General features: G+C 38.8%; 1 protein-coding gene across 1 annotated transcript in view; it reads left to right on the plus strand.

Moving 5' to 3' along the window:
• Window positions 1–3,983: 3,983 nt before the first annotated feature.
• Window positions 3,984–23,247, plus strand: part of luzp2 (leucine zipper protein 2) — a 121,893-nt gene continuing 102,629 nt past the window's right edge. The window contains exon 1 of the mRNA XM_058630384.1: window positions 3,984–4,286. Coding sequence (XP_058486367.1) covers window positions 4,225–4,286 — 62 coding nt within the window. The 5' untranslated portion in view covers window positions 3,984–4,224. The remainder of the gene's footprint in view (window positions 4,287–23,247) is intronic.

A 23,247-nucleotide genomic window follows, 5' to 3' on the forward strand; every position in this document is an offset into this window, starting at 1 on the left:
CTTAACAAAAAACAGTATTAGGTATTTTTTTATTATCATCTCTAATAATGAAATATTAAAATTTGTAAGCATTGACTCTACTCTACTGTACTACATGCTGCAGAGCCACTTCATGTGTATTGTATAAAGGGTTTAGAAGAAAACAACAACAGACTCGAGACTCATGACCCTTTTATACTGGATTCAGCCTGAAAATACTGTGTATGGCTTCAAAGGTTCAAAGACCTGTGATCCATGCCCACTGCATTTGACAGCTGGTAGGGAAGCTCTACCCAACAAAAAAACAACAACTCAAAGAGAAACATTTAGACTTTTCATCCCTGCATGCTACTGACATAATGAATGTTACTGTCATCTTAATATCACTTTGGCTAAATGGCACATTTCATACATAATGTTCAAAAAACACACTATGTTGCTAAATTATTTGAATACCTCACTGTAAAGGTAGTTGTCTCGAACTCCCGTGGACCTCAGAAAGATGGAAACACAATGCCAACATATTAACAGCAGATTAACAATAACGTAAACCAAGTCCCTCAACATGAGTCATTCAGCAATTTACAAGACAGCTTTCTGAATTATGCAAATTAATGCTATAATGCACTGGTCATACTGTACACTGTGAGTGTTGTGCAAGTCTAAAATTAATTTTTATTAAGTAACCAAACTTTTTAATTGCTTGTATAAGATAAATGTTGCAAAATGTGTCAATTTTTCACCATTTCTTTTTTTTTTATCTTGTGCACAAAAATTATGTGTGAATTTTGTGAAAAAATTCTGTGAAAATGTATGTGTCTAAAAGCTAGAGTTGTATGTTTCGAGACCACTTTAACATGGTCTCGGTCTTGTCTTGGTCTCGATACCCTCTGGTCTTGGTCTTGTCTTGGTCTCGATACCCTCTGATCTCGGTCTTGTCTTGGTCTCGATACCCTCTGGTCTTGGTCTTGTCTTGGTCTCGATACCCTCTGGTCTTGGTCTTGTCTCGGTCTCGGTTTAGGCGGTCTTGACTACAAGTCTAGTAAGCGCTGTGACGATCAGAAGAGTGAATGTGAATTTAATGTGAGTCTTAAGTAAAGTATCTTGTAAGTGTGCACAAAAAGGATTTGTACGCAAGATGTTTTTTCAAACCTCTGTAAAAGTCTTTCTCTCTCTCTGGGACTTAAAAGGATCAGAACAAAATGTCTTTAAGCACTGGAAATCTGCAATGGACACCATTGTGACTTGATGAGCTTACGGAATTGTTTTCATCTCCTCCATGCAGAAGTCATGCATTACAAATGAAACACTTCTTGACTCAATGTTTTTGGCATGATCGAAATTCAAATGAGGCCTTCATAAAAATATGTAAATCACTTGGTGTAACATTCAAGGCTTGGCTCTGGGAATTTATCTGAATGTATTATCCAAAAGATTCATGCTCATTTACTGGTAATTATTCTTCAATATGATGAGATGCTCAACAGGTTGGCACAGTACACAGAGACTACAAGTTTGAGGCTGGTGTGCAACATGATTGGAACAGATTACAGAGGTCCAGTGAGGGTCACCAAGGCAAGCTGTGGTCTAGCACACTCATTACAACTGGTCACCATGGGTGTCCATGCATGAACTTCTAATTAGACTGGCTAGAAATCTTTCAATATGGATAATCGACCACTGCTTTGGTACAATAGACTCCAAACTCTATTAAACCTGGAATGGAAATCATTTATCATACCCATGGTGTGTGTGACCTCCACCTTTTGTATGAACTGCTTAATATTCTATCTGTATTACATGGCTTGTAGTCTGCCTGGGTACATCTTTCAGCGCTCAACATTTTGTTCTTGAGCTTATATTTAAAAGGTTTGACCTTGCATTTCGAAGCGACTGCGGGCAAGTGATGCCAGAGGGACGATTAAGTCATTACTTCACTTTTCTATATTTCCATCGTTAACCAGGGGCTGTTGATCTGAAGATTAACAACGGAATGTGTTATTAAATTAACTCAAAGGAATCAATCATGTAAAAATGCTACACTGCATCCTGTTTGAAAAACAAAACATTTTATTCCCACATTGGCACGCATCTGAATAATTATTTGGAACTTCTTAATCATTTCTTCATTTTAAGTGTGATTGTATAGGATAGGTTTTTGTCAAATTGTTGTAGAATGAAATGCAAAGTGTTGTACTACAAGTCATTTTGCTGCTTCATATATTCTGTGGTAGCTATTTATGGTATTGGTACTAATTAAATTGAATCAAAAAAAAAATTAAATATGTTTTGACAAAAAAGTTCAATCTGCACTCCAGGAATATTTCAGTCATCTACCGCTTTATCCTCTGCCAGAGGGTCGCGGGGGGTGCTGTGCCAATCTCAGCTACATCGGGCAATAGGCGGGGTACGCCCTGGACAGTTCGCCAGTCCATCGCAGGGCCACACACAGATAGAGACAAACAACCATTCACTCTCACACTCACTCCTATGGTCCATTTAGAGTGTCCAATTTACCTAATCCCCACATTGCATGTTTTTGGACTGTGGGAGGAAGCCGGAGAACACGGAGAAAACCCACGCACACACGGGGAGAACATGCAAACTCCATGCAGAAAGGCCCTTGTTCCAACCGGGGCTCGAACCCCAGTCTTCTCGCTGCAAGGCGAGCGTGCTAACCACTACACCGCCGTGTGGCCTCCAGGAATATTTATTTTGATTTATTTCAAATGTTTAATATCACATTTATATCACTGCACTTTTGTGTGAAGTGACGAAACTGCCTAGTATGTGATTCAACAGAATTGTGGCTACACAGCAACATTCAGGACATGGAATTTGAGCTGGACATGTTGAAATGTCTAAACCCTTGGTGCCCACCCAGTCGATCGCACACTAATTCTCAGTCAATCGCGAGGTGTAGCCTTGACGTTGGTAAATTAAACCCTAATAATGAATCAACTTTTTGGTCATATTTTTCTCTTGGCCCCCCTCTCCGTTGTGGCTAGTAGAGTTTAGAATCTCTGCCCGAGCCCGAACCACGTCTTGGTTGCTTAAGATCTGGACTGACAGCCTTAAAAAGTCAGAAAATGCAAATGACCTGCGTGCTCTCTCGTCTCCTCGCAGCGACTTAGTGCTCAGCTGTGATGAGTTTACAACTTGTTACTACTGCTAGTGGAGTTCCTCTAAGTGCACTTATTATAGTGCTATATTTAGTTCTAGTTTAGTTATGTTTGATTGCTGCGTGTATCCTTAGACGACTTATGTGCTCCAGTGCTTCAGAAGGGCATTGCACTCAGGAAAAGAGTAAACAATTTTATTTAACCCTTTAACACCTTGCCCTCGACATTTCCGTCTGGACTTGTTTTGCTTCATTTAACCATAAAATACGGTGCAACTTCTCAACTTTCAGAAACCATTGGAATTTTTTTCCGATATAAAGCATAAACCGCTGCGTAACTATACGGTAATGCAAAGTGCGCTTGTGCCATCAGCGATATGCTCGGTGTTAAAGGGTTACGTTGCAGCTAGAATTTAAGCAGTTTAAGTCTGTATCTTCATTTATCTCACGCTCTTGTGCAGTTTTTCCACTACTGATTGTATTTTCATTTTCAGCAGTAATTCAGTAATAAACTGAAAACCTTTTTTGTGTTTCAAGCACAGATCTTATTACACTTTAAATCTATTAGTGCTCACTTAAACCTTTTAGCTTTGAGTGTTTTTTTTTTGTTTCTTTTGATGTGATGACCTGTTGTCATAAATGTCACTGTAACTCTGCCAATAAGTCCAGTCGTATAATATTAGAGGTAAATAGGCAGAATGACATGAATGTAGAGATTTCTTGTCAAGGAGAAGAGCCGGTGCCAAACAATGGCAGGAATGCCTCTCACCAATAGCTGAAGCTGCACGGGCGCTGACATCATATCACTCCCACATCTCTCTCTCTCTCTCTCTCTTGATTTCAGCCCCACCCGCTCCTTTCCATTAGCAAGTCGGTCCGTGTCCCTGTGTTATTTAAAGCCAGAGATCCTCCCTCTCACCGAGCCACTGTGTTGCATCTGTCTGCCTCGCTGCTTGTGTGTCTGGGTGCGTGTGTGTGTGAGAGTGTGTGTGTGTGTACGCATATGAGAGTGCGCTTAAAAAAACCCAGGCAGCCAGTGGGAGAGCTAGAGAGCAGGGAGAGAGACACGGGGAAAAGGCAAAAAGCATCTGAGGAGGCAAAAGGAACTGGAGTGTCAGACAGCTATGAAATTCATCCAAGCTATTTGCTTACTGCTTCTGTGTCCAGATGTGAGCCTCAACACCAGGTAAGAGATAAATAACATGAGATGTTTGTCCTCTTTTTGTCAGTTTCACTCTGATGGGGACTCTGAAACAAAAGGGGTAGTAGAGGTTCATTGCACACAATGGGTAATCTTCAATTACTAACGTAAAGCTCTGTCCGGTCCTGATGCCTGTAATCATCCTGGCACAGGTTTCCTGTGTGCGCGCGTGTGTGTGTGTGTGTGTGTGTGTGTGTGTAGGATGCTGGAGACTAAAAGACTAAAAAGGATAAAGGGAGAGCTTATCTGTTGAAGTAGGGTTTTATCTTTGCCAGTTATGGGCAGGCTGAGAAACAGTTGTCCTTTGTGGTGATAATTCACTGAATGCGATACATCTTTAATCGTGGTGACTCTGCTTTTTGGGACTTTTGCTGCCTGCTGGTCACGGAGGGAGCAAGTTGAACTCGGGGGAACTGAGAGAAAGGACAAGGCTGTTACTTGTGTTGCAGTGTCTTAAAAAGAGCAGGTGTGCGTGTGCTGCTATGTGCATGCGTTTGTGCGTGTGTAAGGAAGAGAGAGATCTAATATATGTCTTATATCTTTGGAAAAAAGCTCAAGGAAGAGTGATGGGCAAGATACATGTGTAGAGAGGGGAGTTTTGATGATTAATTAAATCATTGATAAAATCATCCTTCTTCTGTGCCAGTGCCTGTCACCATTGCCTTAATGAGAGCTGTGAGAGGAAATTCAGGGCTTTGACTATACCATGGAGACATCACAAGCAGGAAGACATGCATTATAAAACTTGCCTTTCCTTTCTCTTGTCGGTGCCAAAAAGCATAATGTTTTCCTTGTTTCTTGGTGAATGAGTTGAATGCAGTTACAGGAGAATACATGCACACGGAGAACAATAGAATCAGTGTTTTGTTTTTACTCTCTGAATAAGCATGCTTTTTTGTGGTGTGACCACAATGTGACATATGTTGCTTTTTGCGTTGGAGTTCAAATAGAAAGAAATTTCAAGGTTACTACCCACATCTAACGCACCGGTCAATAGCTGAGAGGCACACTGAAGATATGTCATGGAACCAGGGGCGCGCATTGATGTAATAACCTCTAGTATTAAGTAATCAGCAAATTGAGCACAGATAACGTACGGACAATCTTTATTCCAACATGAGGCAAGTTCATTAACAACCTTTAAGAAACAATTTTTTAGAATAATTCATTCTGTTTCATTACCATTTCAGTGTTTATGGTTCATATACATAAACATTATTTAGCTCATTCTAGGCTTATGAAACTGCTCAAGGTGTTTTTATTAGATCTATGAAATGAGTTGTTTTGTGTTTTTTTAATAGCATCACCCTTTGAGGTGATCTTGCTAATAAGAGGAGGCATTACACTGGTAATTTGGTGAGTCAACATAGATTTATTCAGAAAAAACACACAGATATAATCAGTGTTTCATGAGTTGGTTTATTTCGAAGCCTAACATCAGACAATGTTGTACTCAGAGGGCTGGGCATTGTCGTCAAGGTGCTGCCTCAAATGTGACCCGTTGAACCATGGTTGGTTTGATAATGCAGGAAAACTAAACGGTTGCCTGGTCGTCAACAGTTATGCAGTGAGTGCCACATCTGCCTGCTTTGCCTGCAGGAAGCACACGCTGTAACTGGTAATCTCATAATGCTATACTTGGAAGATTTGAGGGAGTTTCAATAATAAATGGGCTCTGATTACAAGTTAGTGAAAGAAGAAAGCAAAGTATTTTTAGACCTCTTCATCTATTTCATGAAATGTACCCAGAGAAAATCTTTATTCTGTTGGTTTTTGAAATGTAGGCGTAAATACTGAACAAACCCAATGGTTTAAAGACGATTATGTTGGTTGTTCAGACATTGTCGCAATGAGTTCCTGATTGAACTCTGTACATCTTGAGGCTGTAATTTGGGTGTTGTATCTAATTGATGTATTTAATGTTAAGTATTGTTTCCTCATTAAACTCTTGTTTAGAAGATGTGCTGTGTACTGTAATTAGTAATTGGGTTAGTGGCAAGGTTTTATTAAGAACTAAGCATCCGCAAATGCCCATCCTTTTACAACGAGGCATTGAAAGGTTATTTTATATTTTTATAGATTTCTCATTACTCCGGGCATTCATAGATAGATTCAAGTAAAGGTCCTCACTGAAATGGGAAACAGTTGATCCATAACATCTGCCTGCTTCCATCACAGATCCACTCCTCCTGCAGAGGAACAAATATCAAACCATCAAATTTGCAGAATTAGCTATGCTTTTAATAGTCTGTGGTAATTAGCACGCATATTACTGTGCTATGTTTTCTTTTGATCTAGCACTGCCCTTGTGTGGTTTGACTAAGGAAATACCAGCTGAAAGAAATCCATTTACCATAAAGCTCTTGAAACTGTTTTTATTTTTGCAAACATGTCAAATTCTGATAAAAGCAGTACATCATTTTCAAAGTGTGCTCCTTTCATTGATGTACCTGATTTCTCACTCAAAATCTTGCAGAAATATTCATAGATGCTCTATTTCATTATGCCTTTCTTTTTTCCGGTCATCAAAACCACAAGAAAGGCCAGGCAATAATACAACACTATTTTGCTTTTGATCTGGCTGGCATTCAAAACCTTTTTTTTGACACTCAGAATCTTTCTGGAGTTTATTGGTTCCTCATATTTCCTCGTATTTCTGTTGTAATCCTGGAGGTCAGGCATCCAAACAAGACTTATCGTTTGTGACATGCTCATTTCTCCGTTGTTATAGTGGAACACTGAAGAGACCGACTGCGAGGTGCGTCGGCTGCAGCAAAATTAATTGTGACTTGAGCTTTCTAGTCAACATATTGCTCTGCCTTGCTTTTCTTGATTCCGTATCATCAAGTCAGTGGTGTGTGAGAGAAGCCATTTCACAAGTTAACTGCAATCTCCATTGTGTGACCTGCTATACAGTCTCCTTAAGTAACGTGAATTAATGAAGGAGGAACCATGAGCTTTATGCAGACACTTTCATTAAATATTCAAAATGAAGCAAAAAATGCAAGAATACACATTTTGAACCGTGTTTAGGATACTTTCTTATTATCTCTGCAAAATGTACTATTTGTGTGCCCGCACCTGCTCATATGAGAGCTTGATTAAGACGGATTTGATTTTAATGAATTGAGTGGGTTACTCAGGCCACATAATGGTGGTGCAGGGCTATATGTCATTGCAGAAATCAATTGGTACTTAGGCAGAAGACAAGGCTGCATCGACACTGGCCCCCTGAGATATGACTGTACACCTCTAGGTCAGGGTTGGGAGGCACCATTTGCATTCGGCTTCTTTTTCCTTGTTTCTGCAGATCACACAGATTCCTCCTTTGCACTCTTTCAAATGTTCTTGATAATATCTCTGTCATTCACTTTAGCAGACACAACAGTGATATCTTTGGGCTCTAGTATTTTTGGACAACAATTAAAAGAACTACAGAAAACCCTTGGATTTGAAATGGCCTGTAGGCATGCAGCCACTGGGCCAATAATACAAACATACTATGAATGTCACTGTTCATATAGACAGATGTGCAAAGGAGGAACATTTATTCGATGCAGCAATTAATGATGCAACCAGACAAGGATTACGATAATTGCTACATGGCATTGACCATGGTCATTTCCCTTGTGTAATAATCTTTGGCATTAACTGCATGTTGCGTATTGATTTGTTATAAATGTTGTACTGAAATAATCATTTTAATACCGTGAGGAGTGTGCTCAGTTATTGTTATTGAAACAGTTTTCAAGGATAAAGCAGCTTGTTCTACTGTGTCTGCAGATTTTGAAGACAAAGTTTTATGGGGTGAGCTCAGCCTCCCATATTAATACATCACACGAGCAGATGTCTCCTGCTCAATCTGTCTTGTCTGCTGTGTTTCACAGATCATCATTTACAACAATCAATATTTTCTCACTAGTTACAATGAATAAATTCACTCAAGATGCATGCAACAGCACAGAGAATTTCCCCATGATATCTTACTGTCAAGCGCTCACAGTCTGGAATTTCTTTTGCAGTGCCATTTGGAATGCAGCTTATTAACATTTTGTGACACTGATGGGTTAGAATTGACTAGAGGTCAGGTCTGGAGCAGATGCAGAATTAGACCCGACTATTGACCAAAGGGACATGGTAATTTAAATCTATACATTGATGGACAGCAAATGATTAACATTATTACTGAGTCTTACTTCCTCTTATGTATGAGCACAGTCTAGCACTTGGATACAAATGGACAAGTCTTACCAATTAGGCTTACTTGAGTAGGTGTAGAGTGCTGCTCTACTGTAGAGAGGCTTGACTGGATTTGCATTTGTCTCAATTGTTATTGTGTGAGCTCTCCATCATTGTCAAAATTAACTGGTGCTTTATTAATACTTGGAAGAAGTTGACCGATTGTACATTTTTAAATGCTAATACAATACTGATAAAAAAAAAAAAGAAGCAGATAGCCGATTAAATGGCCGATTGCACCCTACCCCTTTTTCCAAGAAAAACACAACTTAAAAATGTCAGAGAATGGCATGAAGTCAAAGATATTTTGCAATAACAATTTCCTTTAAAGTCTTTAAACACCTAGTGCACCTTACAAGACTGCCAATTGTTTAATGAGAATGCAAAGGAAACGTGTAGTGGTGATCTGTGTCACAATTGGGCTAGTGCAACAGAAACTATTAGTATATCTGAGAATTAAATTGAGAAAAAGTTACTATGATGTCCCTGCCATGACATGACACCCCCAGCTTGTATTAACATGATTACAGATGGGATTGTCAGGGATAGGGTTTGAGTCTTTAATGACAATGACATTTGTGCTGCCCAGTCATGTCCTCAGCACAAATCAGACTATGAACAATAATTTAAATTCAAAGGACATGGCATTATGGTCACACCATGGCAACCACATCGGCCACATGACAGTAATGAAGTGGGCTACAATAAACAGAACCCTGGGTGGCTCCTACAAATGAGAAAGTAATTAAATGGACCATAATCAGTGCGGGGAGAAGGGTATCCAGATATTTTTGTATTCAAGGCCACATTTCAGGTACTGTGCTCTTGCTCTCTGAAGACATTTGAAACCACAGCAGTGGTGGAAGTGTGTGTCATGGATTACTTGTCTTTGTGCTTCCTGGAACACAAGGTTTTTCCACTGAATAGCGTCATCTTCCAGTGGGAGTAAATATATGTATAAATAAACATGTTTGGGTGGTATGATGAACATGAAATTGTTTCTCATACAAAAAAGATTCATTTGATATTAATAGTTGAACAATCTGTACCTTTTATGTATCACATTAATCGGTTTATCTTGTTTATCTACGTGGCAATGTAAATCTAATGTGCACTGTCTGTTGGAACTCCTGAGAGATATGTCTGTTTAGCGCATCCACTGTGTTCACCACTGAGTCATTAACTCTTTCTGTTTTCTGTTGCTGAGCACTACAACATGTGCAGTGGCTTCTCTGTCCCTGCTGCTATTGCTGTGAATTGACATTAGTATGGAGTGGGATGTGGTGAGACTGAACCAAAGCAGTGAAGTTAAGGGCAGGGCAGCTTAACAAACAGTGAGAACAGTGAGTAGCAATGAGCTGAAACTCAAATACATTGTCATTTCATTCATTATTATTGTAAAGCCCAACCAGACACTTGTATCTGTTCTCACAGGACCGGAGTTACTGTTGTAATTGGCAGGCACTTAATTGCTCTGTCTGCGTTCTTTCAATGTCGTTAGTGAAAGGCTTGAGCTCTTTTGTGCAAGACGTATAATTGCAATAAACAAAAGTTGTACATGTACATGTGTAATATGCCTTTCTTCTTTTAAGTGAATTGTTATCGGACAGGTGAGTCAATTCCCTCTGAAACCAGAGGCAGATGCTTCGGTTTAAGGCTAAGGGGTATTACATTATAGTTTGAACTGTATCGTGGGGCTTCCGGTACATTTTTCAGTACTGGTCTTTTGAAGTCGCTCCCCCACCTCTTTATTGTGTGCAGCACTTTCACTCATTTCATTGTTTGAAAGCAAAGCAGCATGAGCTCTCATGTTTCCCAGACACAATTTACTGACACAGGCTGATGGTGATAAAGCCTGCAGCAGTGTTTCCACAGGTGGATAATTTTCTTGTGCTTCTGGTGTGAATGCAGAGACTGGAGAGTTAGCAGCTATGAGTCAGGTTATTCCATGTAGGTGCAATTTTATATAAACAGCCTCACATGCAAACTATCAGGACACAGTGTAATTACAGTAATCTCTTAGTACTTATTGAAGTATGCAGTTGGTAGGTACTAACCCTCATAGAAAAGCCTTTAACTTTAAAGCACAGATCTCAGATAATTAGTTAGATTGGAATTTAATGTTTTTATTTACGTGGTTGGGCTGCCCAAGGAAAGCTTGTGTATGCAAAATACTCTGCAGAGCATCCAGTGCAAGTGCGTAGCTGCTTTATACTGGTATTCATGTCAAATCTCTGAGGGCTCTTCCAGTCAGCACTATAATCAAAATCCATACACTACAGCAAATTCATACGGGTTTGCTTTCTTAAACATTTATACTCGCCTCTGTAGTTCAGAGGCTTGCTCATAGATATACTCGGAACGATTCCATGCACAGATAAGTTGAGCTACAGATACAGCTTTTTTAGTATTGGGCAGTTTCCGGTTTAGTCTGCAGCCAGTTGTTAGCATTCAGAGAGCCATTTGGAGTCTACCATCCATCAACTATATCAAATTCTTTTAACTGACAGAGCATAAAATCAATCTCCTCCTCAGCCAAATAAATGTACTGGCCTGAATTTCACCATGTTTTAGTTGCTGTTGTCTCGTTTTTCTGAATATCGGCTTCTACTATTTCTGGGTATTAGCCGAGGGTGGGAACTGTGGTGCATGCGCACAACGCTGGTCTAACTGAAGGTATACACGCAGCAGTAGTTTGACCCCCCCCAATCCCGTTATATGGGTGTATTACTGTGGCTAATTTAAATTTAGTACCATTTCAGTTGAGCTAACATGTTCACATGTATTTTAAAAGTCCAGTTTTAGTTGAACCCAACACAATAATTAGTTTTTGGTCTTATTTTTAAGCCTTTCAAACACTGTAAGCAATAGATGACTTAAGTTGAACTGTATTTATCTTCCAAACCTTTGTAAGATGTTTTTATTGAGTTTTGTTCAGATGTCTGTCTGAGTGCTTATGTGGTTTTATAATGTTCTTTTAGTTTAGACATCAATAGTAACACTGTGCTCTGAGCCACTGAGGCAGGTAACAACATAATCAGCCGCAAAAGCACTAGTTTTGCCAAAGCTAATACCACACAACGTTTGGCTTTTTTGCTCAGATGTTTTTTTTTTTATATTTTGTATAATTTAAACTGTTAAATATCACTTAATAGGTTTGTCCTACATACACATACTACAAATTTATTTTACAGCACATGTTTCAAATGTCATAGATTTTTATTTTATTTATTTGCTATTACTTGCCGCTATTACAATGACTCTTGCATTTTAAACTGTTGCTTCTCCCTCAAATGACATTACACATGTTTTATATAATCAGGTGCAATTAGAATCAATATATGGTTGTTTTTTCCTGAAATATTTCTTCTTGGTCTGTTAAAAGATACATTGATTTTCCGGGATAGTGGTTGCTAAGCAGATGTAGATTTTCTCAGCAACAGCATGTTTCGAATACAGAAACTACTGCAATCTGCCCCTTACAGATCTCATGGCCTTGAAGCACAGTTTAGTGCTGGGTCAAGACTCTCTGTAGTAGTTATTAGAGGAGAGAAATATGGTTTGTTCATTTTGCCCACTTGGATTTCGTCAGTGTTTTTGTCATTCAGCTCTCAGTCATAGACTACTTTTCTAATCATTAAGCTTCCACTAGGAATCTATTCAATCCCCCATATTAATTGCTCTCTGCAGTTTAATGGCCCATAATTGGTTCACTATCAAATGATAGTGTGTGAAAGTGTTCAGGGTTTCTGCATTGCTCACACAATTTTAAAAAGATCAGAAATATGGAGGTAATGGGTTTGACATAAACAAAAGATCATATATAATGCACGTCTACAGATAAATTCTTATTCAAAAATGCAGTTTGTCGTTTTTTAATCAATATATTAGCTCCTCTGAGTCTATGTTGGCATGTGTGTTATCTATTGAGAGACAGTTTTGTTTTCTAAAAGCTGCTATTGCTGCCGTTTCAAAAGTTTCCCATGATTTACATTTAAATTGGCTCTAAGTAATTTACATTTTAAAAGCTATGATAATTGCAACAATCACTTTGAAGTCAAGATTAATGTGTGTTAAATGTTTGGCCAAGACTTCCAGATTAAAATATCCTATTGATAGTTTAGGTGCAGTTTTAGCAAAGAGACTCAATAGTTACTAGTTGCAAACAACAAACATTATGTAGAGACTTAAATGCAAAAAAAAAAAAGCAGTGAAGGGATGAATGACGGGACATTTTTGCAGCCACTGTGGTGCAAAGTCAAATTCCCAGGTTATGAATGCACAAATTGAGACTATGAGGAAGAACATAATACAGTAACACCTGCACAGATCATTGTATTAAACTATGTCCTTACTTTCATAAACATAATGCAAAATTACTCCAGTATCATCCTCTTCTCTCAGAGTTATAACCCTTGCAGCTGTTGTGCTAAATGTCAAATGATGTTGAAAGTTTAATTCTGTCTCTACCTCACTTAGCAAAAAAAAATAAAAATGTTTGTTTCTCCTCTATATACTGTACTTCATTCCAATTACATCCGCAGCAACATGGTGGGGGTTTTACAGTTTCTCTTAATAATACTCATCAAATAGTCATTAGGAGTTAAGGTTTGGAAAAGGCAAGCACAATCCAATTCTCGTAATTTGGTTAAGAAAATAGGTACTTCAGGAAATGAGTTGTACCAGATAATATGGAAACACCATGGCAGATTCTCTTACACATAGACAATATTACATATAGTTATATTACACATAGTGTTGGGTGTTTGGTCATACTGCCCAGCACTAATTGCACATAACATGGTGGTTCCTAAAGACAAGTGAACACGCACCACAACCTGCCAGATACAGATGTAGTGCCAACACGACACAACATTGTAAACTTGCTTTATGCAGCATTCAGGGGGATCTGTGTCCCCATCCCCCTGTAGGGATTATTGCTGAGCAGTCTGTTTCAAGTGAGCAGCACAAGCCACCACATTAGTCTCTGCTGAGTGCAGTTTGCTCTCTGAACTGTCGTGGACCATTTGATGCTCTTGCGGGACAGTTGTAGCCTAAATAATATTACAGTTGGGACTGATACAAATGTGAAGTTAATTTGTTGCAGTACTCTGGACTAAGTGTGAGGCTTCGTAGGTGCCATGTCGTTGAGTAATTGATGTCTGATCATTGTTGACAGCGGGGATTGGATGAGTGTCAAAATTTTTCACAGCTGTCTGTGGTCTTTGGGGTAATTCAATTAAACACTTGACCACTTGAACACTTTCCTCTAATATACAGATGACCTATCATGGACACCAGACCAATCAGAGAGCTCATTTTAATTCACTCTCCAAATCTGCTTCGTATAGATTTCATACAATAAATAATAGCACGGCTGGATGCATTTTTGTTAATAATCAAGATGACTGCCTATGAGGTGGAAAGGTCTGTTACATCTGCTTTTGTCACTGTATTAAAGGAACTTCTAGGTATATTTTCACTAAAAGAACAACAATGGCACCTTTAGCATTTTGTTATTAAACCGTAGTGAAAGGCATTTTGGCTCACAATTGGTGATAACTGCTCTTAAAAAACTTAAGTGAGATTTTCCAGATCCAATTTGTTTTTGGTGTTTGTTTATATGTTTGCCAGAGGAAGAAATGCAATGTCAATATTCAATAACAAACAAAAAAATAATCGAGAAGCTGAAAATCATTTCAAGTGAGATCACATAGACCTGCCAAGCTGATGTTACTTTTCATTTCCTGTCTTTTATTAACCTTTCCATATGTGTTCTGTGCTCTCTGCTGGGTATACTCCACATCACAGCCAAACTCCCATGTACCATTTTCTAGAAACATAATATCTGCGTCTTTTGGTGATGGCTACATAAATCTGAATCCTTTATCAGCTGCCAGCACACCTCCTCGAAGACGCCCAGGCTGATTCTGTTATTTTTATCTAATCATTTCTGTAGCATATTCTGGTGTCAGGATCCGTCTTAGCTGACGAGTGCTGGTTATATTTGAGTCCTCTATCACCCTGTTTCTTCAGTGTTTTGCCATGACACCTGACTGATAAGTGTGTTGCTCACTGTGTTTAAAGAAGTGGAAGATTTCAGCAGTGGCATGTAGCATTTAGCACAAAGCAGTTGTTCAGTAGTGCCCATGGAGTCAGATTATCTCATAACTCTTTTAGTTTTATATTTTATTTGTGGATTCATTTATTAATTTGTTTCTTTGTCTGCAGACCTTTTTTCTTTTTTTGCATTTCATTTCCATATTTGAGATGCATCCAGCAAAAGAAAAATGTGGCAAATGATGTTGTCAGTCCGCTGACTTTAGTCAAATGGGGCGCATGAATTGCATGAATGTGTGACCACTGTGAAACTAATGCCACGTTGAAATGCATGCTTTGTTTTCTGCCCTTGTTGACATGGTATTCTATTGTATCATTATGGCGTTAAATTACCAATGGGCTACTTAATATGGCAAACTTCCAAATTGAAAATTCACATTCTTCTTTGTGAGTCAGGCATCTGAAAAAAATAGAATTGCAAACTTTCTTTAGCACACAAGGTCACATTTTCTAGTCATGAAACAATGTTCTTGGGAGGATGCCTCCAGGATTACAGAGGTTTTGTCACTTGCCAATCATTTTGTAGTGTCAGGTTTGCTGTTTGGCAAATGCACCTCAACTCTTTTTCGCTATTTGTGTCCAAGACAACTGAAACCTGCCAGAGAGCTCAGATGTAGTCCAGGTTACAAAATATGGAATTTCTTCTTTTGTGCATGTGTGTGTGTGCTGAACCTCACCAATGGGCACAAAGAGGTCAGCAGAAGGGTGTTATGTTGCTGAAGTCCACCAGTCCCATTTGCCAGACTGTCAGATGTCTTGCTTGGCTGAGCTCCACACAGTGATGGTGTTGACAAAATGACAGGAGGGGGCACACTCCAGTGAATGTCAATTTGGCTGCAAAACACACCGTTTCCTCAGGAGTGCTGAAGCTTCCATCCACCAAAACGAGTAAAGGGATAATTGGCCAGTCCTGCAGACTTTGATGATTACAGATTGGGCCACATGAATACGAAACAACATACATAACACGGTCACTTCAAAATATGCTCACACCAAATGAAGCTGCCATTAGCTGCCATTCACTCCAAATAGCTATTGAAACGCTACCTAGGATTCAGTGTTTATGACAAGGTGGTGATGATGTGTATCCAAACACAGATTTGGCGCTGTGCATTCATGTAGATGCCATGTTCTCAGAGCTTATCCTTGCCTTGCTTACTGTTCTGTCTTGACTGGTGGGATTAGGTATGCATTCTGATGTGTTTCTAATAGTATAATCAGTCTAACAAGGACGCAGTTATAGTGGAGCCCTTTGATGTGTAAACAGAAATAGAGTTACTGCTGGGGACACGGTGCAGATCGGAATCTATAACATTAGAACTCAGAGTATTACTGTATGTAGCTCCGTTAAACATGTGGAGTTGGAGTTGCATTCAAAACCCTCATCTCACATGTTAAGTTGGTTAAGTTAGAACAAACAACTGTGCGGGTGTGTTTTGCAAATTAGCATTTGGTGACAGGTGTATGGATTAACACTGATTTAATGGGCTTTATAAAAGGCTCGGGAGGATGAATGTGGAGTTTTGGGATTAGCTACTTCTAGGACACTGAAAAAAAAAACACACAAAGGGAAAATCTGTGCTCCAAATTCCTTATGCTTGTGTGCACAAATTCCTTTAAAGAACACTAACACAACATGATGGTGACATCTCTACTTTTTCTAACTGAAACAGATTCCTATATCTTCCATTACAGAATGTGTTGGAGTCTTTTGAGTGTGTCTTTGTAAAATGATGGTCAGTACGGTATCATTTATCTTGATGACCTGCTTACTTGAAAATGGTTGGGTGGTAGTGGCATTGAACAGCATTTGTAATGTCGCATTACTGCCTTCTTGTAGATTTAATCATCTGCTCTGCATTGCCGGTTGTCCACAAGGTCATTGCCAAGGCAGCTATATGTCAGAGGTTTGTTTTGGTTTTAAGACAAGTTTTAAATTTTAATATAAGTGGATAAGAATGTTTAAAATACACTGAGTACACCAAGTATAGCAGACAATAGAAAATAACAGTTTTAGAAATATGAGATGCATAACTATATTAATGAGTAAATAGCCTTTGCGCATTTCCTGCTCTTTATTTTTGGGTTAGGTTTAGGTAAGGTTTAGTTTAAGGGTTGGGGTTTAGGCATTGTTTTCCAGTCCTGGTCCTGGGGACCCACTGCCCTGCATGCTTTATTTATTGCCCTGCTCCAACACACCTGAGGGGCTAGGAAGTGCCCTATTTGAGATAACCTCACAAAAATGTGTACATATGTCAATGAGTGTCAGATATCGGTTAGAATAAATATACATTCCTAATTTGAAATGAAAGTGAAACAAAAGCACAACATGGAGTCTGATATAGAATTTGTTTTACATCACACCCTATCCCCATGTGTCCAAGGATGGTGTCAACTTTACAGGTTTCAAAATATAGAAGGTGTCTATAGGAAGTTTAAATACAACCTTGTCAATCTTGTCCTCACCAGATTTAGTCTAAACAAAGGGTCTGCAGTGTCACCTGCTATGGCCATTGACTGCAACTCAGTGGGGGTATGCCAGTATGTCCTTGGCTTTGAGAAGATGATAAAGGGTCTGCCATTCAAATATGTGTTTGCCAAAAACAAACAACTACCTGAAGAACAGAAGCCTTAGAAACCCAGTGCTTACCATAAGAGAAAGATAACACTTGCAGCATGTTAAGCTGAGAGTTTGTACATCGGCCATTGTTACTGAATATTTTCCCTCTCAGCCCAGAGGATTTAGAAACACGTTGGACTGTTCCATATCTCTGGAAAAGCTGGCTGAAGTCTCTCTAAATATAAGTAATATGTTATACAACTTGCATCCCTTAGCCTTAATCCAACACCTTCAAACCTGAGTTAACAACAGGTCTTTCTAGCTTGGCTGCATAGTAAGCAGAATCCTATTACTTAAATGGATAGGACTTGTTGCGAGGAAATGTTACTTTTCAACCTAACAGGATTAAGTATGATCTTGTGCTCTTTGAATTAGTTGAGCTGCCTTTTCCGCACAAGCATGTTTTTAAATTCATTTCACTTCTGTTGCTTTTTTTGTGGATTAGCAGAAAGAATATTGAATGTATGGTGCACTGACAAGAAAAAATTCGGAAGAATTATTGGCCAGCCCACACAGGTCAAGTCAAATAGTGGACAAACATTCAGTGTGCAGACTTCATGTCATAGAAAATGCGGAGGAGTGAAAAGGGGGCGAGAGACTCTGAATCAGCAATAGACTCCCAAGGCTCACTGTGCAAAGGCTTCTGGTCTATGCTGATTGGTATATCTGTATGTAAGTGCTGATTTCATAAGTCAGTCTTTAAATAGGAATATTTTTAGGGCCTATAAAAATGCAAAATAACTCCAGAGCTGAGATCATTAGCTATACACCATGACCACAGTGTCACAGTAGACCTATGTACAATAGTGTATCTGTCACAAATTCATTGCATGGTATTTTTGCAGTTAGTACATATTAATGAATAATAAACATTCCAAGCGGAATTTTAATTGGGGTTCTACTGCGTTCATATTTGAATTTCCAGTGACAGTCTTTCATTTGGCCTTTTGCTGAGACAGTGATACCTTAACAAGGGGGTGTTGTAAATGGGATTGAGGAGACTTTACAGTAACACACAGGTCAACTAGCAGATCTCAGATGGAATCAATGAACTGTTGAAATGTATCTCAAGTGTTTCTGTGTATATTGATGAGTTTGAATTATATGGATATAATCAACAGCACACCCACATACCGATTCATATTAACTGCCATAATGGTGCTGTAGTGTGTCTCACATGAACAATGAAATGAACTACAGCTTAGATGCACTAATTTGAATTTGTCTTAGGGAATTACAGAGTAATTGCTGTGATTTGAAAAACTGAGCACATTATTTACCACGATGGCTATTTTACAAAACAAACTTTTATTTCATCGTACATTTATGATCATTTACATTTGTTTGGGCAATAAAATGTATTTTGTGCTGTTGAACACAAACAAAACCTCCACACTCATCCTGCCAAGCTGTTTATAAAGCCCATTAACTCAGTGTTAATCCACACACCTGTCACCAGATGCTAACCTGGAAATTATGAAAGTGTAGTATAGTTAGTGAATTAATGAAATAATGGACATTGGCCGTAAGCTGTGGTTTTACTTTTAAACAAAAAACAAATGTTGAACAAATGAGTTTACCCAATGCTGATTGAGCGTATCAGCTCCACATGACTTTCTCACACATTTTACATCATGACTGAGCAGGCCAGGTGAAAGAAGTGCAACATTTTGGCTGAAAACACTAAGAAATGCCCATGAAACGTTTCAGAGAACTTTCAAATGAGATCATCCAAATTGAAAAATGCAGCAGTAATCAAGGGCTCTCTGAACAGTTGCCCGACAACATACCTGTGCCACAGTGTGCACCACACAGTGCTGACTTTCCTGGATGCAGTTAAGTAACGTTACAGTACACAGAACAACAACTAACTTACCAAATGACTGCAGAAAAAACTCAGAGATGGCTCAGTTCCTCTCTACATTTACCACTACCTCTCTCTCTCTCTTTCTATGTGTGACTTGGGAGGGGTGGGGAGGAAAAACTAGGTCAAATCAAGACTGCACTGTTTTGGTGAATACTCAGAGATCCAGAGGGGGGCGATAAAGGTTTTATGTTGGGTAAATCAAATATTCATCAGCAAAAACCAACAAGATTTCCATAGAAGCTAAAATAAAAGAGCACAGCATATTGTGAAAAGGCAAAATAAACATCAATTTTGTTGTTTCTAGATAGTGGATTGACTACTCTTCCCACCAGAAACTATTTTGTAAAAAACGAAGGTCAATCAATACTATATGGAGAGAAAGTTATAGTACAACATTTGAAGGCCTTAAAACCAAGTGAAAGCATTCTACACTTTAAAATGAATGCTCATCATTAGTCAAAGCTGCACTGCTAGAATGAATATGTAGTTGAAATGCAGTATTGTGAACGATACACACACCTACTGTTTTCTCTTTGTTCATACAACTATATTTTAATGATGGAAAAATGTAGATTTAAAAAATATATTTTCGAAAGAAATGACAAACTAAATTATTTTGTAATGAACAAATAAACAATAATGGAAACTACTCTTGAGTAATTTAGTTTTTAATAGTCGAGTCTGTTAATGAGTCCATTGTGGTCCAATATAATGAACACATGGAATTGGACATTAACTTCACTCTTTTCAAAAACACAACATGATTTCTCCCTGACTTGCAGATGCTTTCTATCTCAGATTCCATGGTGGTGTTATCCTCTTTTCCTGGCATAACTGGTATATAGTATATTAAACATAATGGTACTACAAATAATAATAACTGCAAATAATATAATTGCATAATACATCAAGCTTCCCTACCAAGTTAATATCTTGTGCTTTTATGTTTTAATTTTCGGGGACAAAAACGAATGGCTGAAATAAAAAAAATAAAGGAGTTTGGCTTGTACAATCCACTTGAAAATCAATGCTATCTAGTTATTTGCAAAGACGTCTTTCATTTGTTTCATTTTAATCATCCCACAAGTCTACAAATCCACCCTTTCCACTGATAAATTTAAAAGCCATTAAATAGCAACTGCCTGGGACTTGCTCCAATGCATTTAAGTTGTGTTATGAGGTTGATGGCTTGGTCTAAGGCAGTAAAACCAACTGCAGAGTGTAGCTGGTGAAACAATCATGCTGTCACACTGGGATACGAAACATGATGTCATGTAATGGAAGAGGTAGTGGAATTTAGTTATTTTGGACAATAAATGATAGATAGATAGATAGATAGATAGATAGATAGTCACTAATGCCAAGTGGGCTATCTCTATCCCACAAAGAATAGCACATGTGAGTTATGGGATCTTTGACTCATGACACATGAGTAGAAAGTAAAAGCAGCTGGCTGACAGCATCGTCATTCAGTCATAAATGGCCTAACACGGCAGTCACAACATTCACTCGAAGCCTGTGTTTGAAATGAAATGGTCAGGTGAAGTGCATGCACCATACTTTATCTTCTTCCTTCATCTCTGACTAAAATACGGTACTTATCTCTGTAGAGGGCAGACCAAACCAAAGCTCTCAAATTGTTCTCATCAAATCTTCATCAGGGCATGAAATATTCATTGAATGTAAGGTGGGTCAATGGAAATTCAGTGAAAAATCCAATGTACTCCATATAAGACATGGATTTGCTTCTAATTTAATTTTGATGGTAGCCATTCACAGCATGCAAATAAATACAGCTCATGAATGCAGCATGACTGGTGCAACCTTAAGACTTTTAATTTGCACTTTTCAGTCAAACTGTTATCAGCCTGTTATCATGTCCTGATCCATCAAGTATCTTACACACACATTGATAAAGTGGCTCTGAGAAGGCACTTCCACATACAACTTGACTGCAATGTGCCTGTATGGAGTATAAAAAGCAAGGCATGGAAGGCAAAACGATCAAAGAGGAGACACTGATACAACATTGATACTTATGAGCAAAAGTGATAACTGCACTGAACTGATGGTGTTGGTTTTGACCAAGCAGCTCCTTAAGGCACCAACAGAGACTAGCAATTAAATGCTTGCATACCCAGAAATCCCCCAAATCAAGACATATGTGCCCCTTCCAGTGATGCAGATGGGTTTTTTGAGCCATTTTCCACCTCACCAGGGTCCAGGCTCTTTAGAGGATAAGAGGGATGGCAGGACAGTGCCTGGCAATGCCAGTAAATATGGAATAATATGGAACCACAGCAGCCAATACTGTGGTCTGATGAGTATTTACCTCCAGGGGGTATGCTCATCCCTTCCGTTTTATCTCAGCAGGCACATATGGTGCCCTGTTGCAGGCGCCTCCAACAGGAGCGTCTGTTTTCCAGAGGATGCCTGCCGTTTATTTATTCGGTTTTGTGCACTTGTTGTATGGCTATGTCAGATTGGAGAGTTTTTTTTTTTTTTCTGCTGCACTGGGCCTAGGTGTGTCAAGCTGTGATACTTCTTCAGTGTGCGTTTCAGTCACATTGACATGAATGATGCATGTTTTCAAAAACAAACAAACTAAAAAAAGACTTCAAACCTCTTGCTTCAATAGCTGTCACTCTCCTTGCCCTTCAGACGGCAAGAACTCCTCGTGTGCGTCTCTCCACTTCATTCACTTAAGTGTGCTTTCACCTCGACATCTAATGTGACAGCCGGTCCTCAAGGGGCCATTGATTGCAATGACCCTATGGGACTAAAGGGTACATATTTATGTTGCAGCAGACAGCTGTCCTTAAGAATAATGTAATGGAAGGCCACTGAGACGGTCATTGATGGTGAACAGTGGCTCCCCCTGAGGCTATGATCTGCTTGCATCATCACCTCCATCAGTTAAACTAATACAAAGTGAATTTCACTTTTTTTCATCAGCTCAACTTCATGCTCCTCTGTGATGACTTAAATGTGCCCCAGTCAACTGCATTTACATAATGGAATTTATAATGTCAAATGCTTGTCAAAGACGACTGTTCCAGAATGCGAGAGGGTGAATATGTCATATTCTTGAATTAAGTTTAACATCTCATAGCCATTTTGAGGACACAAATAACTGCTGTGTCTGTTAGAGTGGCATATTTTGCTCAGACATTTGTCCTGTAGACTTAGTGGAAGACGCACATGAAGAGACATTTTAAATAAGGACAAAGCTAAAGAAAAACTGAAAATTCAAGCTGATTTCATGTGATGAAATTTAACCCATTGCTGCAAATTGAATAGTATATCTCTTGCCAACTCGGTTCGAAATATAGTAAAGTGACATTTCAGAAAGTGACAGAAGGAAAGCAGGCATGATCCTTATCTGACAAAAAGTTTTAGTTTTAGGGGACACATTCTCCATATTGGTTTAGCTCCATGTTGGTGTTGGCATTTACAATAAATGTGCTTCTTCCCAGCACTTAAAAATGCCTTGGGGCTGAAAATAAAATGTCACACAAGCTGAAAAAAATGATACATAAAATAAAATGAAAATAACCATACATGAGATGGCATGCTGAATTAATTACTAAAATTAAAATTAGATTTTCTTAACTTAAGAGAAACCTACAGTGCTTCAATTGAGCCTTCATTTTATGAATAAATACACACTCACCCAAAAAGAGAGTGAATGAGTTAATGCCAAGTGTCAGAGCTCCCACTGAGTTGTTTGTCCCAAAAACAGTTCACATTGACCCACTGTCCTGTTACAGCAAGAAAAACAGAATTCCCACTGTGTTTTCACATGCTCACCTGACACACTGAGGTTTTGAATTTGACTCTCATCCCTGTTTTAAGGGCATGGCATGGAATCAAAGAAAAAAGTTATATTAATATCCTACAGCTAATATAACACTGCTGAGAGCTGTCTCTCTTTTTATTTGAGATGCAGGTTTGAGATGCAGGTTTTATACTAATTGATGCTATTTCACCCTATGTTACAACCTCATTAAGTATGTCATCATCAGTACAGTTAGTTCTCAGACACAAGAAGCAGTGGCGATTGCTCTAAGAGAGCAAGGGAAGCTCAGCTTCCTCTAAAA

Source organism: Solea solea, chromosome 5, assembly GCF_958295425.1.
Source record: "Solea solea chromosome 5, fSolSol10.1, whole genome shotgun sequence".
Taxonomy (NCBI): domain Eukaryota; kingdom Metazoa; phylum Chordata; class Actinopteri; order Pleuronectiformes; family Soleidae; genus Solea; species Solea solea.